The sequence below is a fragment of the Giraffa tippelskirchi genome, chromosome X (assembly GCF_054371585.1).
Source record: "Giraffa tippelskirchi isolate mGirTip1 chromosome X, T2T-mGirTip1v1.2.pri, whole genome shotgun sequence".
Classification (NCBI taxonomy): domain Eukaryota; kingdom Metazoa; phylum Chordata; class Mammalia; order Artiodactyla; family Giraffidae; genus Giraffa; species Giraffa tippelskirchi.
The window spans coordinates 55,745,001-55,757,187 of NC_137289.1; the positions used below are offsets into that span (position 1 = coordinate 55,745,001).

The 12,187-nt window shown below is 46.1% G+C and overlaps 1 protein-coding gene across 1 annotated transcript in view; it reads right to left on the reverse strand.

Moving 5' to 3' along the window:
* Positions 1 to 383: 383 nt before the first annotated feature.
* Positions 384 to 12,187, reverse strand: part of GPRASP1 (G protein-coupled receptor associated sorting protein 1) — a 54,420-nt gene continuing 42,616 nt past the window's right edge. Inside the window, 7 exon segments of the mRNA XM_081567010.1 lie at positions 384 to 1,889; positions 1,892 to 5,153; positions 5,472 to 5,540; positions 5,888 to 5,955; positions 6,058 to 6,328; positions 7,014 to 7,190; positions 7,546 to 7,647. Of these exon segments, the coding sequence (XP_081423136.1) occupies positions 721 to 1,889; positions 1,892 to 4,838 (4,116 nt within the window). The 5' untranslated portion in view covers positions 4,839 to 5,153; positions 5,472 to 5,540; positions 5,888 to 5,955; ... (1 more) ...; positions 7,014 to 7,190; positions 7,546 to 7,647 and the 3' untranslated portion in view covers positions 384 to 720.

Below are 12,187 nucleotides of genomic sequence, written 5' to 3' on the forward strand. Positions count from 1 at the left end.
GGCAGTATCAAAGAAACACCCATTCTTTGAACTGCAAAATGCAACTTCTCAGCTCTTCAAAACTTACCTCATTTTATATCGCTTAATACTTAATACTCCTCGCAGCCACTCCAGGCAGACTGGATACCTCACTCCCATAGGAGCACTTTTCCAACTGCGAGCTTTTCTTCACAACATCCAACCTCTTCCCTACATTTCAGAGCCCAAATCAACTGGGTGCTTTTTCTCTAAATCATACCCTGAGTAGCAACCTATGGTAACATTTGCATTTACAGATATAAGAATAAGCTTTTTCAAGGAGCATTATTATTCATACATTAATTATCTCTATGTTGTCACGTGTTATCTTGGTATTTATATTTTAAGTTCAAGGAGAAGGGTGATTTCTGCCTACTTAAACACAGAACTTTATTGAAAACAGGACATGACTCAAATCGACATCAGTAACACCAGAACAACAATCAAAAGGGTAGCTTATTTATGATGGCTCAATTCACTGTAAGTTTAAATACTAAATTCACAATCTGGACAAAAACAAATATCAACAAATGTGCTTTCAGTTTTAATATTCATTTGGCATCAGAAGATTGATCCAACTCATACAGAGTTGGGCAAAGTTAGTATCAGCATTAAGGATGTACATTACAACATAGAACCAAATTTGAAAACATTATTGAAGGATCATAACTCAGGAACGTAAGAACAATCAGAGCCAAGTAACTAATTATATGCATTTTTTTGGTCTGCCTTGGGGTCATTTTTATGATCTGTTTTGCCTTGCAGTTCCTTAGCAAATTTCTCAACTTCATGGAATGCAGAAGTAAGTGGCTCACGACTGAAATCATCAGTGAACAACGCCTCTCTTTTTATATTGTTACCAATATTCTCAAACATTGTTAGAACAACTTGAATATTATCATTTGTCTCTTTCCTGCTAAAAAGGCCCATGAATTCTGACACTGCTTCAGCATTGAGTAGTTCTTTTGTTATGACAGGATTTTCAGACAAATTCAACACCATTTTCAAAACATGAAACCCTGTTTCAGTATTGCCTGTGGCTAATAACAAGAGAAAACCAGATATATACCTGGCAACCAGTGTGTGATAGTAAGTGGCTCTAGTGAGGTGTCTAACCATCTTTATTCCAGATAACTGCTCAGGGGAATCCAAGCTATAAGCAAGAGTTTCCTCACATACTTGACAAACATATGTCTGAATTATGTTTAGATTTGGGTAAGGTGGAGCCATGTGAATCATATTCTCTAAAAACCTTGTCCTAAGTCGGGAGGAGGGATAATTGAGCAAGGTTTCAATAAGTGAGACAACACCTGAATCACGAACGAAATCATGAGTATATTGAGAGGTAGTTCTCATACCCATTGCAATTTTAGATATTTCATGAATAAAAGGATCTCGAATTTTGTCCATTAATAGTTCTTCTTCAAACTCTTCAGGACCAATTTTAAGCTCACACTGTATGCAGCTGCAGGAGCAACACTCAGGCTCTGCACTCTCCCTGGTCCTAAGATGCTCCCGAATTTGCACGACTGACCAGTAGAATGGATCATACTGAAATGGGAACTCGGAGTCAGGTTGATCAGGCTTAAGCAAAGATTCCTTGTCTTCCCCTTCTAGGCTCAGTTCCATGTGCTTTGGCTTGCCTCCAAAGATTTCAGAGAATAGAAATGCTGCTTCTTTTGAAAATCTAAAGGGACTTGGGGACGGGAAGCCAACCCTACCCCATGGGCCAGGCTTGAACTGAACAGTAACCTCCTCCCAGCTCTGGGGCCTGTGTGAAACATCAGGCTCCTGCTCAACTGAACATCTGGACCTGCAAATGGCCCTGTACACAGGGCTAGGATCTGATTCAAAATGGGTCTCATCTCCTGCCAAAACCAGGACCCCACAATGGCTTCATCCTCCTCAGCTATTGTCCCGGACTCACAGTTGGTTCCATCACCAGTCCTGTAATTGTCCTCGTTTTTAGCCACAAACCAGAACCCAACAACTGCCCCTTCCTCATTTTCTGGCCTAGACTCAGAGGTGGCCCCAGTTTCAGTCTCATTAATGTCCTTGTCTCCAGACCAGAACCAGGACTCAACAATCATCTCTTTATCATCCTCTGGCTTAGATGCACAGCATGTTTTGGCTTCTACCTTGACTTCTTTTGCATCCCAGAACCAGGATTCAAAAATGGTTTCCTCTCTAGGTCTTGATGTGGTCTCTTCTACTGCCTGAGGTCTAATGTCTATACTCTCTTCTTCAGCCCAGAACCAGGACCCAACAATGATTTCCTCCTTTTCAGCTCCATGCTTGGACTCAAAACTAGCCCCTGCCTCCAGACTGGTCTCTTCTTCAGTCCAGAACCAGGACTCAACAATGACCTCCTCCTCTCCAGCTTTTGGATTGTATTTGCTGCAAATGTTAGCCTCATTCCTAATAGCCTCTTCCCTGGCCCAGAACCAAGACCCAACAAAAAGTTCTTCTTCAGCTGCCAGCCTGTCCTCTTCTCTAGCCTCTGCTTCTGTTTTAAGCCTGTCTTCCTCCCTAGCCCAGAACCAAGAACCAATAATGTCTTCCTCTTCAATATCCAGCCTGGATTCTTCTCTGTCTGCAGCCTCTATAATGGCTTTATCCCCTTTCCAGAACCAGGATGTGATCATGGTCTCCTCTTTGGTAGGTGGCTTGGCTTCTTCTTCAGCCCTATCATCTATACTGCTCTCTTCCACAGCCCATAACCAGGGACCTATAATAGTCTCTGGCCCTGTATATTTTATGGACCAGAACCATGAATTAACAATGTCCTGTTCATCCTCTAGCCTAGACTTCCAGCTGCCTTCACTGGTAGGAAACATACAGGGACCTTCTCCTGACCAGAAACCAGACTCACTGTTAATCTCTTCAGCAGCTGTCATAAATTTACACTGGGCACCAGCAGCATACTTCATACCAATCTCTTCAGTGGTCCCAAACCAAGACGATGTAATACTCTTTTCCTTGTCCTCTAGGCTAGACTTATTATTCACTTCAGCCCTCCCACAAGCTTCTACTCCAGGCCAGAACCATGACCCAATAAAGGGCTCCTCCTCCTCCGTCTCTGGCATAGTATCACAGTTGACTTCAGCCCCAGAATCCATGTGGGCCTGGTTTCCAGCCCTAAACCAGGGCCCAAATATTGTCTCCTCTTCAGCTCCTGGCCTGGCCTCTTCTCTGAACTCAGCCACTGTACTGATTTCTTCTCCAGCCCCAAACCAGGGGCCAATGACCTCTTCTTCCTCAGACTTTGGCCTGGACCCACAGTTGGCCCCAACCCCAGCTTCCACACTGGCCTCATCACTGACCCAAAACCAAGATCCAAAAATGGTCTCTTCTTCAGCCTCTGGGTTGGTTTCTTCATTAGCCCAGCAAAAACTGGCAATGACCTTTTCTTTCTCATCTGTTGGCACTGATTTGGAAGTGGCATCAGCCCCAGTTTCCACACTGGTCTTTTCCCCAGTTCCAAGCACGGAATTGCTAATAGGCTCCTGCTCAGTCTGTGGTCTGAATGTACCACTGGTTTCTGCTTCAGTCCAGAACAAACTACCAACAATGGACTCATCCTCCACTTGAGAACTGGACTTGACAGTGGCCCCACCAACTATGCTAGAGTCTTCCGCAACCCAGAACCAGGCCCAGGTGAGGAACTCTTCCTCTAGCCTGGCTTCTTGCTTGGCCCTGGCTCTGGCCTTGATTTTGGCTTCTTTCTTTACCACTACTTTGGCCCTGACCTCTTTCTTGGACTTGGGCTTGGCCAAGTTATTAGCCTTCTCTCCAGGCCAGAACCAGGGCTCTTTTTTGACTATATCCATAGACCCAGACATGAAATCAATGGAAGTTTTTCGCTTGGCCCTGTGCCTGGCACTGACATTGGCCCCCTTCCTGGCTCTGGGTTTGTACCTACCCTCCTCTCCAGCCCCAAACCAGGATTTGACATTGTCTTCCCATTCAGACCCAGAACTGGATTCAGAGACTTCTTTCTTAGACCTAAACCAGGACCTACTATTGGTCTCTTCCCTAGGCTTAGACCAGATACTGGTCTTTTCTGTAGCCCAGAACCAGGATTTCTTGATAGATTCATCTTCAGAAACAGAACTGGAGGCAACATAGAGTTCCCAACTGGTTTTGGGCCTAGACGTAGCCTCTGCTTTGGCCATGTGCCTAGACCTAGTACTGGCTTTTACCCTGTCTCTAGGATGAAGCCTTGTACTTACCTCTTCTCTACTCCAGAACCAGGTCATAAAGGATCTATCCACCCATCTGAAATCACAATTGTGAGGGGTCTCTTTTTTAGATGTAGGCCTGGGATGGCACCAAGACCCCATATTGGTCTCCTCCTCTGACATAAGCAAATGCTGGATTCCTAATTTGGACTTGACCTTAGTGCCAGGAAAGGACTCAGCATCCATACTACCCAGTTCCCTAACCATAGATGAGGTCTTAGGTTTCGCAACTGACCCAGACTCAGTACTGATCAGCGGCCTGGCTATAGCATTGTTTTGGGACACTCCCTCTGTCTTCAGTAGGATCTCAGCATCAAACTCAGTCTTGGCCCATGAATAGGTTTCATCCATGGACCTTTCTACAGTGATTGCCTTGGCTTCACTCTTAGGATGTGTCTCAGTTACTGCCATGGTGTCAGTTTTGGGCCTTGCTACAAGCATTACCTGGGCCTGGGTTCTAACCTTTGGTCTGACCCCCACTGGGACTTCATTCTCTCTTTCAGCCCCACCGGCAACTTCTTTGCTAGGCTTCTTTTCAGGCTTGGCCTGGACACCAGTCTCAATCTCAGCCCCAGTCATAGTACAGTAACAGAGGTGACCTGAATAACTACAACTATTCCAGTCTCAGCTTCTACCACAGATTTCTCACAGTTTTGTATCTTCACATTCTAATTTTTTGATGATTCAGGTGATACAGTTGGAAAGAAAAGTTAGAGCCAATCACCAGTCCAGCAGTCCTTTCCAATCCCAGCCTCAGTCAATATTACAGTCAGAGTGAAGAGAAAACACAACCAAGCTGGGAGAGGATGGATGGTTCCTGGGTGGGTACACACCTGTTGAAGGTGGTGCTCAGCAGCAATTCCAACACTACCAGAGCTACCACTGGAAATCAATCTGGGAAGTGAGAATGACATGGAGGTTTGAGTCTTTTCCAACTCTCACTCCATGCAAAAACTCACGCAGAGAGACTAGACGTTAAATGCTTAGTGGGAAAGTTAGGCTATTAAAGTCTATCACCTTCATTTTGTCTACAATTTTTATCCCCAGAGCCGCCATATTACCTTGCTTGTTATAAAATAGGTATGAAGTTGGTGGAAAAGTATCTTGGCAATGAGAGAGGCTGAGGAGTCCCAAGGCCAGATCCTAGTCACTGCTGGATTTATGTTGGTCTCCTCTACCCCACCCAAAAGCTGTACCCATTCCCATACCAACCTGCACTGATGTAGTACAATTTCTTGCTCCTTTCCTGGTGTCAAACTCTACAGCAGCCTGTAGGCTACCCTGAGAACAAGTAAACATATAAGAGAGAATGGAGCCTGACTGCTAGAAAGACAAGCGAGAACCCTGACCCTGATACAAACTTCTTTCTCTTTTAAAGGTCTAATATGCCAATATTTTCTGTTTCCTGGTCTCTACTCTCAAGTCTTTTCCTCCCATTAACTGCCCAGTCCACACCTACTCCAATATTCCTAGTATACCCTGCAGGAAACATGAGGGTTTCTGTGGCAATGTACAAATTTGACATGGAGTAGGTGAGGTAGAGAAGGCCCTGCAACCACTTGGATCAAAGCTATCTGCCATATTACTCTAGCTGTCTCCTGCATTGCCCCCCCGCCCTTTGCACAAACCTCCAGAGATTTGAACCGGACTCCTCTGCCTTTCCTTCCTTGCAGAAGTGACCAGACTTAAAGCAGGCCTATGGGAAAACAGACAAAAAGGTAAGACAGTCAAGAAATAATAGTAGCAACTGAGTACTTGGGGGACAGACAAACACCACAAACATGAGTTCCCAAGTTACCTGCCTTTTAACATGTAAGAGTCCCATTAGGTAGAATATCTCCTTTTAACTTAGGCCATCTGGATGACGTTTCTGGATAACCCCTCAATATCATACCACACTCCTCCTCTTACTCTCTTCAGTTCTGAAGATTCACCACTTGTTCACCTCCTTTGTGCTGCACAACAAATTGGGGGAAGAGCACCCACATGTTCTAGGTTGTGTAGTGGTACTTGTATATATGACTTCTCTCGCACCTTTATCTCCCAGTCCAGCTTTTCCACCTCCAGTTCTGGAGAGAGGAGAGAGAGGAAGGCAAGGGATGTGTGTGGAAACCAGGTACACAGAATTTTAGAAAGTATTCCTGGATGCCTGACCTGCGCTGGTCGCACTCACCCCACCCCGATTCAGATGTCCAGTCAAGGGCTGCTTCCCACCCTCAACCCCCCCATTCCCCACGCACCTTCAGATAAACAGTTCGTTTTCCCATCCCTCGTTTTCCTCAAGCCTCTCCTCTACAGATGCACCCCGTGGCCTGCAATTGCCAGACCGACTGCACAGAGGGGAGACTTTGGCATCAAAGAGGTGCCTGTGGGAAGGGACAGCACCCGGCACGAGGGGCCCAACAAGGACCTTCGCAGAATCATGGCCTGGGCTGCTTCCGTCCCGGCTCCCTCCGCCACTTCGTGCGTAGCAGCCTCCCGCACAGCCCTCTTCCCGCACAGGCACCGTTGAGGGCGGGGCGCAGGCACCCGGAAAGCCCGGCGGGGACTAGTCCGCCCCATACGCCTCCCCAGCATCCGAGAAAACCCCCACCCCCACCCCGCCCGCGCAAGTCGCCGCTGTCTCAGCCCCAGGGATCCTCCGGCGCTGCGCACTTCTCTAATGGGTCCCGCTCTGACCCGCTCGCCTTCCTACCCTCAGGCTGCCAGGGGTAGGCTGTGAGCAGGTCGTCGCCCCGCAACACCCTCACTTGCCTTCATGGGCGCAGGGTCCTGGTGGTTGTCCTCCCACTCAGGTCGCAGTTCCTCTTTCGTTTCCCACCGCTCGCCGTGCGGGTAGAACAGCAAAGAGGCGTCTGGCCCCTGCGCCGCTGCGCCAAACCCGGCAGAGGGTGTGTAGGCTGCAGCACCGATCGCTCCCGGCGACGGTGTCTGGAAGGGGGGCGGAGGGATACGGCACTAATGGGCTTATTGCCCCCCCAACCACCACCCCCCCTCCAGGCCCAGCGTAGTTCCGACCCAGAGGGGGCGGGGCCGGGAAGAACGCCAGCCCTCCACCGCCCCCCGTGGGGTGACCCCCCCCAGCACGCTTCTGGTCCTGCAGCGTAGGGGGGTCACGGGCGGCGCGGCGCGGCGCGGACCGGTCGCACTGCAAGGAGCAGGGGATGGATACAGACCACCCTGCACTGTATGTGTGAACCCCCAGACTGTTTGGTGTCCGCCCCTCCCCTCCCCAACCGCGCCGGCCATCCCTCTTGGGTGCGGGTGGCAGGGGGGCTGCTTTCACCTTCAGGGGCCGCAGGGCTGGAGGAAAGTGGGAAGGGATGCCCGTGGAGACTGAGCCCCTGCGCCTCTTCTAAGGGAAGGCAGCCCCTGATAGACCTCTGACCTGAGGAGACAAACCACTTGTCTGCTCCAGTGTCGTCATTCTTTCTGCCACACTGCTGTTCTCTCAGTCGCTGTGGTGGCACGCTTTACCATTTCACTGTCCCCACAGTTGCCCAGGAAAGAGGACCTTTCCCTGACAGGACCTGCACCTGCTCAGACAATCCTGTTTTTCACCCCATAGCCAGGGGTCAGGCATCACGTAGGGGCAGCCCTGGCTCCTCTTCCTGGCTTCTGTCTGTCAGGTCATCTCTTGCAGGGGATTCCAAGGGCTCATCATCTTTGGCAGGATAGGAATATGCCAAGGATTAGAACCAATTGGGATCTCACACGCTTGCCATACACACCAGTCTACTTCCCCCAGCCATTCTTTGGAGAAGGCCCCACCAAGCACTTAAGAGAGAAACCTGCTGTTTCATGAATCCTCTGATTCCTGCACTTCTATGTCCTTCCTCCCTGTAGTCTCCATCCCCTTCATTTGTGCTCCATTGGGCAAAGAGCAACCATGGTTATGACCAACTCTGGTTGAACACAAACCTGCTGGCATTGTTGCCCATTTTAAAACACAACTAAATGGCATGCTCATTGTGGTAGGCTGAATAAAGATCTCCCAATGATGTCCATGGGCTTCCCAGTGGTGCTAATGGAAAAGAACCCACCTGCCAATGCAGGAGGCATGAGACCCTTTTCCTATTTGCAACCTTCAGGACTGTAAGATAATATTTGATTGTTTTTGTTTTGTTTTTTTTTAAACCATCAAGATTGCAGTAATTTGTTACAGTAGTAGTGGGAACGAAATTCTGTCACCATCCTGATAAAGTCCATTCCGGTTCACTTTCTTGAATTGGACTTCCACCCCCAGGAGGATCAATTTGGGGGCTCATCTCTCACCACTTTAACTACCCTCTTAAGCGCCTTCTCTCTTTGCTAAAGAAGAGAAATTTTGAAATCATCTTCGAGGTTCCTCTTGGAGAAAGTCCCTTTGCATTGAAAATCACTGATGCTTACCAGGATGGAAAGGGAACCTTATTCATACCACAGCAGAGGACGAGATGGTTGGATGGCATGATTCGACATGAGTTTGAGCAAACTCCAGGAGATAGTGAAAGACGGGGAAGCCTGGTGTGTTACAGTCCATGGGGTCACAATCAGTTGAACGTGACTGAGCGACTGAACAACAAATCATACCACAAATTTTCATATATTTTCATATCAGCTTTTACTTGTTATTAGATATTTATTGTAACTGCACAATATTTCAGTGATAGAAAAAAAAGTCTAGAGATGATTCTATACTGTATCTAGAGACAACAAATGTCAGTTTCCATAGGAAAGTCTTTCACTGTGCTCTTTCAATTACCTTAGCTGAATTGTGGATTATGTTTTCTTTGTTCCAAAGTAGACTCTCTCTTGGACGAATGCCAGGTTTGAAGAAGGATGTCTGAGCTCTGCGCGATCTGTGGGTGTGTGTTAATCTCTTTGCCTCTGTGAACTGTTTCTTCTTGTTGTTAAGGTGTCTGGTGCCTTTCATTTATCAACAGATATATATGAGTGTCTACTTTATCCTAGGCACTAGATATGCAATAAAAAAAAAAAACCCAGATATCTCTGTTCTCTTCAGTTTACATTTACTTGTATTTTCTATTTTATTTGGATTCCTACCTAAAATTTTATGGTCATACCAATGCAAACTTCTCTGGTAATTTCCAGATGCTGGGACATTGATTCCCAAAACATTTACTGGCAGGGGAGTGGATACTGTGAGACTATGAAATACATTATGGACAATTTGTTCTAAATTCATTTACAGAACAGACACTATTGCTGTTAACATTTATTGGACTAGAAAAGTCTTATTTCATGCTTTTTATGTGTTAGTTCTTTATGTGTATGTATCAGAGAGACTGTCATGTTTAAAATCAAAGAGCAAATAAAATATTTAAACAGGATGCTGACCTATGTCTGTCTGACTGTTAAATAATATTGATTTGTTGTTGTTGTTCAGTCACCCAGTCTTGTCTGACTCTTTGCGACCCCATAAACTGCAGCACGCCAGGCCTTCCTGTTCCTCATCATCTCCCCAAATTTGCCCAAGTTCATGTCCATTGCATCGGTGATGCCATCAAGCCATTTCATCCTCTGATGCCCTCTTCCCCTTTGTCCTCAATCTTTCCCAGCATCAGGGATTTTTCCAGTGAGTCAGCTGTTCACATCAGATGACCAAAATACTGGAGTTTCAGCTTCAGCATTAGTCCTTCTGTTAGGTAGTTAGAATAAGAAAAAGGAGTCCAGAATGGCGGTGGCTAAAAGACAAGGAAGGGAAAAGCCCGCAAAAATAGAACAAAGGAAGGTTTGAGGACCGGAGTGAGGACCTCAGGTAGAACAAACAGCACTCCTGGCTAGCCCAATTTACATAGGGCAGGCCCAGGGGAGGAAAAAAACATATAAAAAGAGGAGCCAAAGGGTGGGGGGGGGGCTCTTTCTCCCACACGCGTGCACACTCTCTCTTCCTTCTCTTCAGTTCTTTTGGGTCAAAATGCCCTCACACTTCGAGAATGTGTTTTCCTTTATTTTCTAAATAAAACTGAGCTGTAACACAGATCTGTAACATTGTCCGAGAGCTGTGACGTGCCGAGGGCTTTAACGTCCATCACTTCAAATTTTTGTTGTGATGAGACAGAACCGAGGAAATTACACACTCCTCTGACACTTCCAATGAGTATTCAGTGTTGATTTCCCTTAAGATTAACTGGTTTGCTCTCCATGCTGTTCAAGGGACTCTCAGGAGTCTTCTCCAGCATCACAGTTCAAAAGCATCAATTCTTTGGTGCTCTGCCTTCTTTACGGTCCAGCTCTCACAACCGTACATGACCACTGGGAAGACCATAGCCTTGACTATATGGACCTTTGTCAGCAGAGTAAGGTCTCTGCTTTTCAGCACACTGTCTAGGTTTATCATAGCTTTCCTGCTAACAAGTAAACATCTTCTGATTTCATGGCTGCAGTTACCATCCACAGTGATTTTAGAACCCAAGAAGGGGAAATTTGTTACTACTTCCACCTTTTCCCCCTCTATTTCCCATGAAGTAATGGGGCCAGATACCATGATCTTAGTTTTTTTAATATTTAGTTTTAAGCCAGCTCTCCCACTCTCCTCCTTAACCCTGGAGAGGCTCTTTAGTTCCTCTTTGTTTTCATGTAAATACTGTATTTGTGAAAGTCACTCAGTTGTGTCCGACTCTTTGCGACCCCATGGTCTATACAGTCCATGGAATTCTCCAGGCCAGAATACTGTATTTACTTCCCTGTATTTAAAAATACTGTATTTACTTCCTTGTAAAATGGATTCTCATGTGAATGCAACAGCCACAGTTCCACCCTCCAGTGTTTCCAATGGCACCTGTGTAATCCTGACTAGCCTCTGAAATCTAAATTTCTGTGGTGTAAATGCTGGGCATTACACCTTTTGATTTTATTTTAAGTGCCTGACATTAAGCTTTTGAGTTGCAAAGGCATCCATTTCAAAAGACATCCATCTTAAATAAACATAGGTTGTAAGACAGCTACAGAATGGATCTGAGAACAAACTAGGCCACTCCTACTCATGAAGCTCTCTCTTTCAGAAAGCCTTGGTTAACCTAGTTAACTGAGTCCTTAAGAGATACTGATTTTTCATCCTTGAGACTACTATCCATTCTTGTGCTTTAAATTAGTAAATAAAGACAACCTGAGGAACCCTAGGCTCCCTATGCTGGGACCCTCATAAAAGAAGACCCCCAGTTTCATGTTCTCTCTCTGTCTCTCTCCCCACACCCCCAAATAATCCCCAAACCAGTAAGCCTGGGATACAAAAGCAGTTGTGCTGCCTCACTATACCCACCCCACCTCCCACATCCATGCACACAAACGTTCACTCTAACATATACCTTTCCTGTGCAGCTTGAGTAATCTACTCCTGTCTCTCTCAATTATCATGGTCATGGACCTAGTTTTGCCCATTTGGCTTAACTTACCTTTCTTCTGTCCTTCATGTGCCTCAGGCAAACTTTCCCTCTGGAAAGGGAAACAACCCTTTTGTTCAAGGTTGATCCAAACCCTATGTATTCTTAGAATATATCCATTCTCCTATTCCTGAGTTCCAGGCTGGGTTGAGTTCTTGTAAACTATGAAACTGGCTCAACAGTTGTCTACTTTCAGTAGAGACTGAAGAACCTCTAAGAAAGCTCTAAACAGTGTCTGCTACTTGAGACAAAGCACATCTAAAGAATGTATGGGGAGTCTTGACCCAAGAATATTTTCAGGTTACATTTACAGTGGGTTCTTCTTTAAGAGAATTTATCCTTAGGGAAAACAAAGCCACGCACAATGACCTCAGCCCAGGAACAATGCCTTTTCATTAAGGAAGTTTAGCTATTCTATTGATAATGGCAGCACTGGTATTAGGACTCTTGTTTTTGCCTCTTGTAAAATATATCTTCAACTGTGTGTCTATCAAAACAAAGGCAGGTTCGTAAGTTATCCCCAAAAGAAGTGTCTGCAAAGAA